A 12,028-nucleotide genomic window follows, 5' to 3' on the forward strand; every position below is an offset into this window, starting at 1 on the left:
TTTAAATATAGTTGGTCTATAGAATCAAAATAAAGTATGTGCAGTATGTACATCTGTATGTTTTTTGTTTTGTTTTCCTATTGTGATGTATGTGTTTATTTTGGATTTATGTTTTGATTGCTTTTACTTCTGGAGTGCAAGTCCTTAATAAAATCCCGACTGACAACTGTTTCTCTATAATTCTCTATAATGAAGAACCATCTGTATAAATTATAGGGCTGTCTGCACCCTCATCTTTGTAATTTTCTCTGAAAGAATTTAATATATGATGTTAATATTTTAAAGGCTTGTTCATGCAAGATACAGATACAGAGTGTGAAGAGTATAAACTGTAAAGTACCTTAAATTTGTATTTTGATTGATCATACTTTATTCATCCCGAGGGAAATTGGGTTAAGGCTGCCAGCCGTGCCAGCGCCGTCTTACCCTACCGACCATACATACATTACACAAACATCACATGGGGAAGACAGGTCAGAGGGGTATAACATGGAAAAAGCACAATATGAGGAAAGATAAGTAGAAAAAAAATAACTCCCCCCCCCCCAGACTGAGCTCCAACAGGGAGATCAGTTTTTTTTGACACTTTTTATTTGTTTAGGAACATTTTTATGCAACAAGATAAAAGAAAAAAGAAAAAACAGAAACAGTATGAGGTCATGGGAAGATAACATACACCTGTACATACATCTGCACATCCACACATACATACGTCAACAAGTCTGCATTACTAATTCTATGCATCAAAGGGTGCTGCCACAAGCTGTAAAGTCCAGCCATTTTCTCCACCGTCTCCTTCCCAAATCTCCCTGCAGTTGCAGAGTGAAAGTCATACATTCAGGGAGATCAGTTTGAGAACAGAAAAAAAAAACCTCTGCACATTTAACCTACTTCCTAGGTGTTTCTCTTCCAATATGAAACACTTTAAATATAAAACTGAATAATAACCAATAAAAAATGTCTTTAAGATATGAAAGTAGACTTCACTGCAGAATGTGGCGAGCCTGCCGCTGGGGGCGCTGTTGTAAATGGTGGAGGTTTGCTCCTGAATGTAAGGTAAAAGGTCAATCAGTGTAACGTGTCATCAGGCTGTCGACATACCGGTGTCACTCGATCGACTTGCCGGTTGTTACTCCACTACATCTCGGTACCGCTAATTTTAACGTTATCTCAGAAAATGGCCAAAAAGCGGAGAGAAACCAGAGACACGGACGGCTTGTCCGTGGCACAGGAAGAGGTGAAGGCTAATGCCAGTAACTCCAAAGTCCTGAAAGGTAGGCTCATGGCGGTAGCTAATTGTTAAACGTTAACGAAAAAGAAGAGGAAAGCAAATAGAGACAGATGAAGCAATATGACCACTCGACTGCGTCCTTTTAACTTTGAGACCGTTACGTATTGCGAAGCAGCCTGAACCAGCTAGCTAAAGTTAGCCCTGCTTGATTTCGATGCTGTACTTTGTATCGCCAAACCTTATAAACAACACATCACAAAGTTGGCCAAAAATCCACCTCAGCCTCATTTAAGGTGTAATAACTTAAATGTTTAGTCAGCATACCTACATTAACCTAATAGTTTAAATTACTAAATCTTTTATCAGCCAAAAGATAAACTGCTGGTTAACAAAGACGGTTGGGGAAGTATTCATCTCCTCCAACGGTAAAGTAAGGATATGACAAAAAGTACTCCATAAGATTAATCATAAAAGCTCTTATTTCCAGAAAAATGTGCAGAATGTAATTCTAAAGTTATTTCAGTTTCAATGTTTTTTGAGGGGGGTTAAAGTAATATTTAACCATTTTGTGTAAATGAAGTTTAATTAACTGTGCATTGTTAATTAAACTTCATTCGAGCTGCATTTCAAAAGCTCATGTCAAAAAGCTATTATATTAAGTGTAATGTATCGATTTGCATGAACTGTAAATGAAAAAGTAAAGTGCAAATGTACTCCAGCAATGTCAAAAGTAGCTAAGGTTACAGGGTGTATGTGAACCTTATTACATATTCACAGGTATTGTACTTACCTTGTACACATGGCGTGTGGATTACATATGAGTGTTTCCCTTTAGTCAAGGACTCGCATGAGTTCAGAGCTGAAGTGTTTTTTTTTCTTATGAACTTTGTTCCTTCTTGTCTAAATGACCAGCAAAACAAACAAACATAAAAACGTATAGAGATGCATTTTGAGTTTATCATATCTTTTGGTTGATTCGGTTTGCCTGGATCCATAAAGTGGACGTAGCCATGCTGACTTAACACATTGCTTTGTAGAGTAAAACCCTTGAGTTTGGCATTTGTCTATGGGCTTTTTGGAACTGGAAGTGACCATATTAGACAAGAAGATAAAACTGGGGAGTGCCAAGTGGAAAATAATGAAGGAATAAGGAACCACCCACACTCTGTCAGAAAGGGCTAATGAGTTGCTGGAAAATCAGCTGACTTTGGAGCCTGGTGTCCTGCTGGCCAGGTCCATCTTTTTTTTCTTTTCTTTTTTTTTTTAATAAAATGTATGCCTCAAATAGACTCAGTCTTAATTTCCACCAGACAAGGCATCAGAAGTGCATAGCTATGTCCTGCTGTTAAAGAGGAAAAGTGGCACACAGCTATGAGGTTTATTTGCATAAGTGCTGGGAAGTGATATCCACACTCATTCTAAAGCTATGTGTGGACTGATGAAGTGTCTTTGTCTCAGATCACCTCTGAATGTGCTGCAAGTGATTACATCTGTCCAACTTGATTGGATCAGACAAGATGCATCTCAATGGCAGGAGTGACCAGATGGCAATACTGCTTTCTGACGTCATGCTCAGTTGTGTTTTTATGTCACACAAACTTTGTTGAGAATGTATTTAACCGCACCTTTTTAAGCATAATCTTTATTAGTGCCAAGTATTTGATTGAAGCTGATGGTAAAGTCAGCTTCAATCAAAAACTTACAAATTTTAAATATTAATTGAACAATTAAAAACCATAACATTCATATTTTACTCCCAGGTGTCAGCTTATCATCAGTGTCATAAGCTATCATCAAATATGTATGTGACACCAGACTCAGTATGTGTTGGCAGACCATCATAGTGTGCTGCAGTGTAGTAGTGTGGTTTTAAATGAGCAAACGGCAAAAAAAAAGCACTTCCTCTCTGCATATATTAAGATCTCACAGTTAGATATTGCAGTTCTCTCTTTCTATAATGTTTATGCTGAAAGCATCATTAAAGAGACAGTCTCAGCCATAGCCACAAGTGTCTCTCTCTCCCGAGAGAGAGAGATTCGGTTCCCCGTAGTGGCTTAAATGAGTGATGCTAATTATACAAAAGCTTACTTGTAGGATGTTTATCTGATTATAGTTTACTCTATGTTAACCGGGTGTTTGACTTACTTTCTCTCTCCACAGAGATTCAGCATAGCGCAGGGGGCTCAGCACGCATGTCTCTGTTGATTCTGGTGTCCATCTTCACCTGCTCTGCCTCAGTCATGTACCTTGTTTACAGGAACTTCCCAGAGCTTTCTGAGTAAGTTGCCCTGGTGTGGTTGTTTCAGCATGAAGTACAGTTTACCCAAAACACTTCTCAGATCTGAAGGAGTGGATTTTACTAGACATTGCTTTTCTGTTTAATAGATTAATTTCTGCTGTTTCACAGGTAGGGTGTATATAACTTTATTTCCATTCAGTGGCACACAGGCTTGAAAACTGAATGGTGATGAGTCATGGTTAAAAGACAAACAAACAAACAATAAACATCTTGCTGAGTACAACACAGCTTGAGCTGTAGGTCGTCTTGTGTTGAAGGCAAAGCTGTCATTATCTTGATGACTGTTTTCTCCCCAGCTAATGATGAGTTACACTTTCTGTTAGTAGTTCTGTTCGGTACCTATTCATAAAATACTCTGTATAAAAAAACTGACAGAAATTGCTTTATAACTAGTTGGGATTGTCTCTATAATATTTTGTGGTCTTTTCCTTACTGAGTGCCCTCAGGACTGTTGTAGAGTGGAGCTATACAAATGCTGTGCAATTAAATTGAATTTGGGGCAAAGGAGACAAACCACATAATGTTTGGATCTTTATTCAATGAAGTTAGGATTTCAGCTTAAAGGTTAATGAAAACAAATGCATTTAAAAATGTCTTTTGAGACCATTGGCTGCTTCAAAAGCATAATCTCCCTCAGTGTTTAGCTGCGACATTGGAGATTGTTTTAAATTCTTTGGGGAGGCTTTACTCTTTGTTTAGAAATGTAAATAAAAGAAAAATAGAGGGGCATAGCAGAGTGGAGATACAGTAAATGGCCTCAGGGGTTGCTTTGAACTCAAGCCTCCGCTATTTTTAAGTGCAGGTGAGCTTGACTGTGTTTGGAATGCCTTGCTAGTAAAATAGTTAATCAAGTGAAGAGTTAACCAAGACAGCCAGGCACCAGTGCACTTCTGATATACTTAGTTATTAGGAGCTCTGTACTGGTGGATTTTGGCAGTTTTTGTTAGGTAAATGAAGAAAAGGCTAAAAATGAGAGTAATTCTGACATAGTGTTCAAGTCCAGAACTGCTGAGATATGATTTAGAAGCAGTAAGAGAATATGTCAGCATGAAATTGGCAATGGAAAACTGGACAGATCCAGTCATTAAGCGAATGGGTTAAATGCAGAGAGGAATTTCCCCACGGGGATCAGTAAAGTATAAATTATTATTAACTGCTGGTAGACATGGTTCATTAGAAGAGTTGGACCCATAATAGTAAAACATGCATGTAGAGTTTTTCTCTGTACTTGTACAGCTTCAATTTTGAACATACCTGCTAAGAAACACACTATTCTCACTGGTAGTGCTAATTCACAAACCAATTACATAATCATTTGCTGATTTTTATATATTAAAAACGACTGGAAAGGGTTTTAAGTAAATTGTGACTGACACAAGATTTATTTTATTTTTTTCCAGTGATGAAATGGAGAAAATCAAGATCCCCAAAGACATGGATGATGCTAAAGCTTTGGGAACAGTATTGTCTAAATACAAAGACACCTACTACACCCAGGTGTTGGTGGCCTACTTTGCAACATATGTTTTGTATCCTTGGAGAAAACATCACCCTTTATGTAAAATATGTACTTTACTACTTACTCTGAACTACTTTGCTGAGGTTCAGGCTAAGTAAAGCTGTCTGGTTTGCATTGATAGTTTGCACTAGCTATTCAGTTAACTTTGTGTTAACTGAAGTTATTATTTTATTGTCTTTTTCTGGCTACAGCTTCATTAGTTTCTTGTGACTGAATCTTTCAGCTGGCATTCCTGACAAAGTATGACCATGTATGACCTTTCAGAACTGTCAGTGGTATCTCCCACGTGTAAAACTTATGACTCAGATTTTTTCTAATAATTCTTTCAGAGTGTCAGCTCTAAGTCTGCTGTAAAAGTCAAGCAAGCAGAACTTTGTATCCAATATTGGATGTCTCTGAGGATAAATCTAGTGTGTGCACACAATCTCATTTTAACTGCTCAACCTACAGACAAAGTATTACCATCATTGTAGTGGGTTTTTCTTTTAGGGCTTAAGTGGGAAGAGGAATCTTGTGTGGAGCTCATTTTTAAAGAAATACACCTTAACACTTTTACCAGCCTCCAGACTTTTGCAATCCCTGGATCGATCTTCCTCAGCATACTGTCTGGATATCTTTATCCGTTCCCTCTGGCTCTTTTCTTGGTGTGCTTGGTGAGTAAGAACAGTATGAAATTTGTAAGAAAAAAACATTGAGTTTATTTATGTAAGGATGTCAAGCCACAGCCTTTTGTTAAATAGATGGATGATTACATCTCTTAAAGTTTTTCATACAGTGGAATTATAATTTACAGTTATGGTTACATCTTTAATGACTTTAAAGAAGGGGGAAAAAAGTGATTGATTAAATGTTCCTTAGCAAGCTGCACCACAACCAGATGCTTTTGGCAACCATCATCATCAACCTCCTGCATAAGTCTGGCTGAATGTTTGACCACTTTTCTTTGCAAAATTTTCCATCTTACCACATTTAAATTAGTTGATTTTTAAGCACAATCCAAACATTTTCAAAAGGGTTGAGGTCAGAGCTTTGGAAATGCTCTTCCAGAAGTTGATCTTTATCTGTTATAAAACCAGTTTTGGTGTGTTTGGGATCATTGTCCTGTTGGAACACACAACTGTGTCAAAGTTTCAACTTTGTAGCTGTTGATTAGACACCTCAGCTTCACTACTGGAACTTCAACATTATGCACTCCACACTGTATATAAATGCCACTTGTTTTGCACATATTCAACTCTGTATATTTTATATATTTTATTATTATTATTATTATTATTTTATTTTTATTTTTTATTTTTTTTACTGTTTAATTTGTAAAAATGTGTATACACACACACACACACACACACACACACACACACACACACACACACACACACACACACACGTAGGAAAATATTTAGTATACACATCCAGAAATGCATACACTATTATATATTGTACATATATTTATTAGTTTCAGGTTGGCCATTCTTGTATTTTGCTCGTTTGTGTTGTTGTGTTTGCACATCTCTGTTGCTTGTGGGGCTCGCACACAAGAATTTCACTCGCATGTGCTGTGCCAGTGTGCCTGCACATGTGATGTGACAATAAAAGTGATTTGATTTGATTTGATTTGATTAGAAGAGAATTTGAAGAATTTGGAAGTAGTCTTTATTTTTTCCAATGTACCAATACCAGTGCAGCAAAACAGCCCCAGAGCCTGATACTAAGGCTATAGCTGATATCGTGTTCTTAGCCTCACCTTTACTCCCTCCAAATATAACTCTTATCGTTGTGACCAAATAGCTTAATCTTAATTTCATACGATTGTAATACTTTTCTCCAAAAGCTCTTTGGCTCGTCCATGTGGGCAGCTGCAAATTTCAGTTGAGGTTTTCAGCAGTTTGCAATTCATGAGCCTTGGTTTGGTTGTTCCTGAACATCCTAGCCAATATCCTCTCAAGGCCTTCTTCCAGACCTTGGTTAAAGTGGTGACTTGTCTGATTAACTTGTACAACTGGAAACTACAGTTGTTTAGAACTGGCTCCAAGAGACAATCCCAACTTTTGTAAATCCAAAGCTCACCTTCTTAGAACTTTACTGAGTTCTTTTGATTTTTTTTTTCCCACCATTGCCATGATGTTTTGTCAGTGCTTTGGTCTGACCAAACAATCCTTTTTATGCTGGCAAAGATCCAGTTAATCATGATCACTACTTAGTCTTTGTCACATTCAAAGACACTATAGAACCTTCAGCACCACTTTTTAGCTTTAGCTTGTATGTATATTTTCAACCCTGTATGGATTAGAAGAAACTCTAAAATAAATTAAAACTCGTGGACACAATTTTTGTTTTTAAAGTCATTAAAGATGTATGCTGTACAATAATTTCACTCTGTGGCCTAAAATGATCATGAAATTCATGCCCATGATGAATTTATGCAACACTTCCAACCACAACTGTAAATGTAGAGCAGACAGCAGTGTAATCACGTGGCTTTTTGTATATTTTTGAAGGGAAATTCCACATTTAAACATGCAAGGATAGAATGAAAATGTCACGTTTAACATTGTCACCAGTTTAACCTCAGTACCTGCATGAACAGCATACAGCTGCGTGTGACTATGTTGCATCATAGTCTCCTGTGACCACTTGGCTGGTTGTTGTTTTTTTTTCTTGTGGACTTTTTTTTCCCCTGTAAATACGCGATGCATTCACACTAGTGGTTTAGCCTTGTTCACACTAAACCATGATGTTTTTGCTGTTACAGCCAAGAAGGGCTTTGGTTAGTGTGAAAACCCAGAGACCTTTTCTTTGAAACTACATGCAGCTTTTCTTAACACCTCACCTCTGCTGCTAGCATTATGAAAGCGATGGAATATGGAAATTGTGTTGCATTATAGTTAATAATCATATTTAGAGATACATATTTAATTTGTGAAGGACTCTAAATGTTTTATGAGTCAGGTACAAGAAGAGTCATTTCTGCTTCTAGCTTTGACATATTTTTTTTTCTGTATTATCTTCCTCAGTCACTCATCATTTTCTGTCTGTTGGCAGTGCTCTGGCTTGGGTGCTTCGTTCTGTTATATGCTGTCATATCTGGTGGGCAGACCAGTGGTCTACAGATATCTCACAGAGCGAGCACAGAAATGGTCTCAGCAGGTAGGAGCTTTGACAGGAAAGAACCTTTTTTTTTGTTTGTTTTATTTTGGGGTTTTTTGTTCTTTTCATATATTTATGCATTTTCTTTGTGCTTTGCTTTAGTTGTACTGGTTTTGAGTTGCATTTAAAGACCCACAAATATATTGCCAAATAACAACAACAACATTTACCTCAAGATGCTTTATACTATAATGTAAAGACCCTACAATCATATAGAGGAAGCCCCAACAATCAAACGACCCCCTTTAAGCATGCACCTGGCAACCATGGGAAGGAAAAACTCCCTTTTAACAGGAAGAGACCTCAGGAAGAATCACGCTCAGGGAGGGGTGGACATTTTTCACAATCGGTTTGAGGGGAGGGGAGGAAGACAGTACAAACGACCTGCTGTGGAAGAGGACCAGACATTAATAATAACTAATGATCAAAGTGCTTTGTAAGCTTGTAATGAGTGAAGAAGTACTTTATGGAACTCTCCCAGCAACCTAGGCCTATTGCAGGGTAACTAAGGGTTATGTGCTTTAGCAAAAAGGAAAGTTTTAAGCCTAATCTTAAAAATAAAGAATAAAGACTGCCTCTTACTTTTAAATACCCTACGAACCACAAGGAAGCATGCAGTGTGAGAGTGAAGTGCTCTATTGGAGTGATATGGTACTATGAGGCCTTTAAGATAAGATTGGACTGAATTAGTCAAGACTTTGTATGAGAAGAGATGGGTTTTAAATTTGATTTCTCTCTCTCTATCGTGCTATACATGTTTTAATGATTGCTTAATGAGATGAGCTTTAATATCCCCAGTATTACCCCGTATTCCACAGCACAGCAGTCTTCCAACATGATTTTAATAAAAGCTGATCATTTATTTATTGTTTGTAATTTCAGAAATATTCTGCTCATGATTTTTCTTATATTTTATTTTTAATGGCAGGTTGATAAACATAGAAATCATTTAATCAATTACATCATCTTCTTGAGGATAACCCCCTTTCTACCCAACTGGTTCATCAACATCACCTCACCTGTCATCAATGTGCCTTTGGGGGTTTTCTTCATCGGTACCTTTCTTGGTAAGACTGTTTTTCTCTCTACTGCTGGATCCATTTCGGTAATGTTTTCCACCAATGACTAACCTTCATTCCACACTGATCAACAGGAGTGGCTCCACCATCCTTTGTAGCAATCAACGCAGGTACAACACTGTACAAACTCACCACGGCAGGCGAAGCCGTGTCCTGGAACTCCCTGGCTGTGCTCGGTGTACTAGCCGTGCTCTCGATTTTACCCGTCTGCTTCCAGAAGAAGCTGCAGCAGAAACTAGAGTAGAGCCCGTCACCTCACCTCAGCAACTCATCTGCTGGCTGATCCCAACATCTCCCTTACCTCGCCTCAGGAACATGCAGCGGTCACTGAAGCTGCTCCGCATCCATCTCGTAGGCGGTGGAGGAATTGCCAAGCACTCATCAACCACAAAAATGCATGCAGTGGTGGGTTGTTCCTGATGTAAAGTACAAACAGTCCACTGCTTGCACAAGTTGTTTTTGGTTTCTGTGACTCATGGTATAAATATTAGAAACTGTTTTTTTGTTGTTTTTTATTTAATGCACTGCTTGTTATATAATTGTATGATCTTCTTCAGACAATAAAAGGTGCCACTTGCAGGATGCTTTCCTAAAGTGCAGGTCACAGTTGTTCCACATGGCCTTATTTCATGGGGAATAACGTGCCTGTGTTGTCTTTTTAGGAACTCTGTCATCAAACAGTGTAATCAGCATCTTGTTCAGATTATTCTGGACATTTTATTTCTAAATACTCAACAAACAGGCACTTGGACAACAGCCGAAGAGTTGCTACATCCTGTTAGTAGCACCTTTAACACCCACTCCCGTTTTAATATTTATTTCTCCTGCATTTGTCTACTTAATAGAATCTGATTAGCACTATAGCAATAATTTTCACACTACTTCTCAAAGGGGATTTTAGTCTTTTCAAAGTGCATTTTGACACAGGGTCCATGCTCTGGCGACTATATGCAGAGTTTGGGCATACATTAATATGTAGAGAAAAGGAAACGCGTAAGCACTGATCTTTGTAAGTTTGTGTTTTGTTGACATGTGAGTAATTCAGTGATCTTCCTAAAAGTGTGCCTGCTGCTTCTGCCAGACAACTTCCCTTTTTCTTTCAGCCATGTTTCCATATTATAAATCTACTTTGCTACTGAATGCTTGAAAGTATTTAAAGTACAGACTAGGCCAATGTAATATTTTTTTTTTCACAGGACATCCAAACTGCAGAGTGTCAAACTCAGGATCTCTAGCTGGTATTTTTATTTAAACAGTAAATGTAGATCTTGCTGGTGTACTGAACAATTCTTGAAAGTCAACACAGTTGTCTTGGTTTGTAAATTTTAAAAGTCAAAGGCTGAGATTGCTTTGTGTTTTTTTTTTTTTTTTTTTTTTTTTTTTTTTTTTTTTTTTTTTAAATGTACTGTGATCATCTGCATTCATCTCCACCCTACAATATCTAACTAGTGATTTTAATATGATGGATGATCGACCATTGAGCTCAATAAGACTGCCAACAGACTGTGCAGTGTCTGAGCCTTGCCTTGCTTTTACTGCTTCCTTTTCTTCACCTTGGGAAATGTGCTGTGTTGCCTGATTTATGTTGCTAGATTGTGTTCTTTAAAGTGTTTTGAATGGCTGTTTGTCCTGTTATTTTAAAAAAACAAACAAAAAGCTTATAGATTATATTTCCCTCTAGATTTGTTGCCTGTGTACCAAGGTAACTCATTGCTCCTGCTGCTAAAAACCTTCTGGACAGTTAACAGACGGAGTGAATGTACATGTAGGTAACAAATCTTAACCTAGATCTCTTAAAAATGCATATTTAGAGTTGTGCATCAGGAGATTTCATGTTTTTGCTTATGTCTTAATGGACAGTGTATCTACTGTACTACTGTATGAATATTAAACTCTCAAACCCAGATTTTAAAAGACTGCATAAACATTAATTGATGTAAAAGGAGGAGACAGCGCTACAGTAGTTAAATGGTTTTTTTTGGTTACTGTTTTTGAAACATCTGCAATGGATAAAGAACCTTCGTTAAGTAAAGTAGCAAAATGCTGTGAAATGATTCCTGTTGCAGCTATGAGTAACCTCTTATTCCCCTGTAATGCTAAATATGCCAACAAATGATAGTTGGTAACTTTTTCTAAAATATTTAAACCTTACACCTAATTTCAACTTAACCTACTATACCAACTGGTTAATTCCCCCCCCCCCCCCCCCCCCCCCCCCCCCCCCCATCGTCTTACCCAATCAGTGATAATGTGTGATACTTCTTCTGTATCCCTCTGCAACATTTGAAAAAGCAGTATTATACTGTGCAGTGATGTATTGCAGTATGAAGTGTTTACAGATTTCACATTTCTGTTCTGTTTTTTTAAATATGTATTTATTGAGTCATTAAACTCTTTACACAATGTGAGTTCTGAACATAGTCTGTACAGTGCACATATTTAATAATACTGAAATATACAACAAAGAACGCAGTCGTTAGTTATTTAGTGCCACCAGGTGGTGACATTGTAACACAACTGTAAAGCAGCACGGCCTGTTTGGTTAAAATAACCCATTAAGTGTAATCTAGTTTTGCATGTGTAGCAACGGTAATGTTTTTAAAATATAACAGATGGAAACGTTTAGCTTTGATTTAGCAATTAACAAAAACGTGACATAAGTGTCATAACACTTAGAGGAATGACAACGCAGTGGTGTTCTTTATTAAATCAACTTACATTTTGTTTAGTTACTTGTATCAGCATCCACTGTT

At 37.4% G+C, this 12,028-nt stretch overlaps 1 protein-coding gene across 2 annotated transcripts; it reads left to right on the forward strand.

Annotated features, from left to right (window-relative positions):
* Positions 1-1,013: 1,013 nt before the first annotated feature.
* On the forward strand, positions 1,014-11,329 carry tmem41b (transmembrane protein 41B). 2 transcript variants are annotated; one of them, XM_086287816.1, is made up of 7 exons: positions 1,014-1,274; positions 3,392-3,509; positions 4,931-5,059; positions 5,609-5,702; positions 8,092-8,196; positions 9,125-9,263; positions 9,350-11,329. In XM_086287816.1, exons 1-7 carry the CDS (start codon positions 1,178-1,180, stop codon positions 9,517-9,519), a joined length of 852 nt encoding a protein of 283 aa, XP_086143942.1. In that variant the 5' UTR covers positions 1,014-1,177; the 3' UTR covers positions 9,520-11,329. The 2 variants fall into 2 exon arrangements, with proteins under 2 accessions (XP_086143942.1, XP_086143943.1); XM_086287817.1 differs by lacking the exon at positions 1,014-1,274 and adding an exon at positions 1,504-1,524.
* The last annotated feature ends 699 nt before the right edge of the window (positions 11,330-12,028 follow it).

This window comes from Aulonocara sp. 'chitande type north' Nkhata Bay, linkage group LG1 (genome assembly GCF_057382095.1).
Source record: "Aulonocara sp. 'chitande type north' Nkhata Bay isolate Kocher_YH1m ecotype deep benthic linkage group LG1, A_spYH_male_GT1.1, whole genome shotgun sequence".
Lineage (NCBI taxonomy): Eukaryota > Metazoa > Chordata > Actinopteri > Cichliformes > Cichlidae > Aulonocara > Aulonocara sp. 'chitande type north' Nkhata Bay.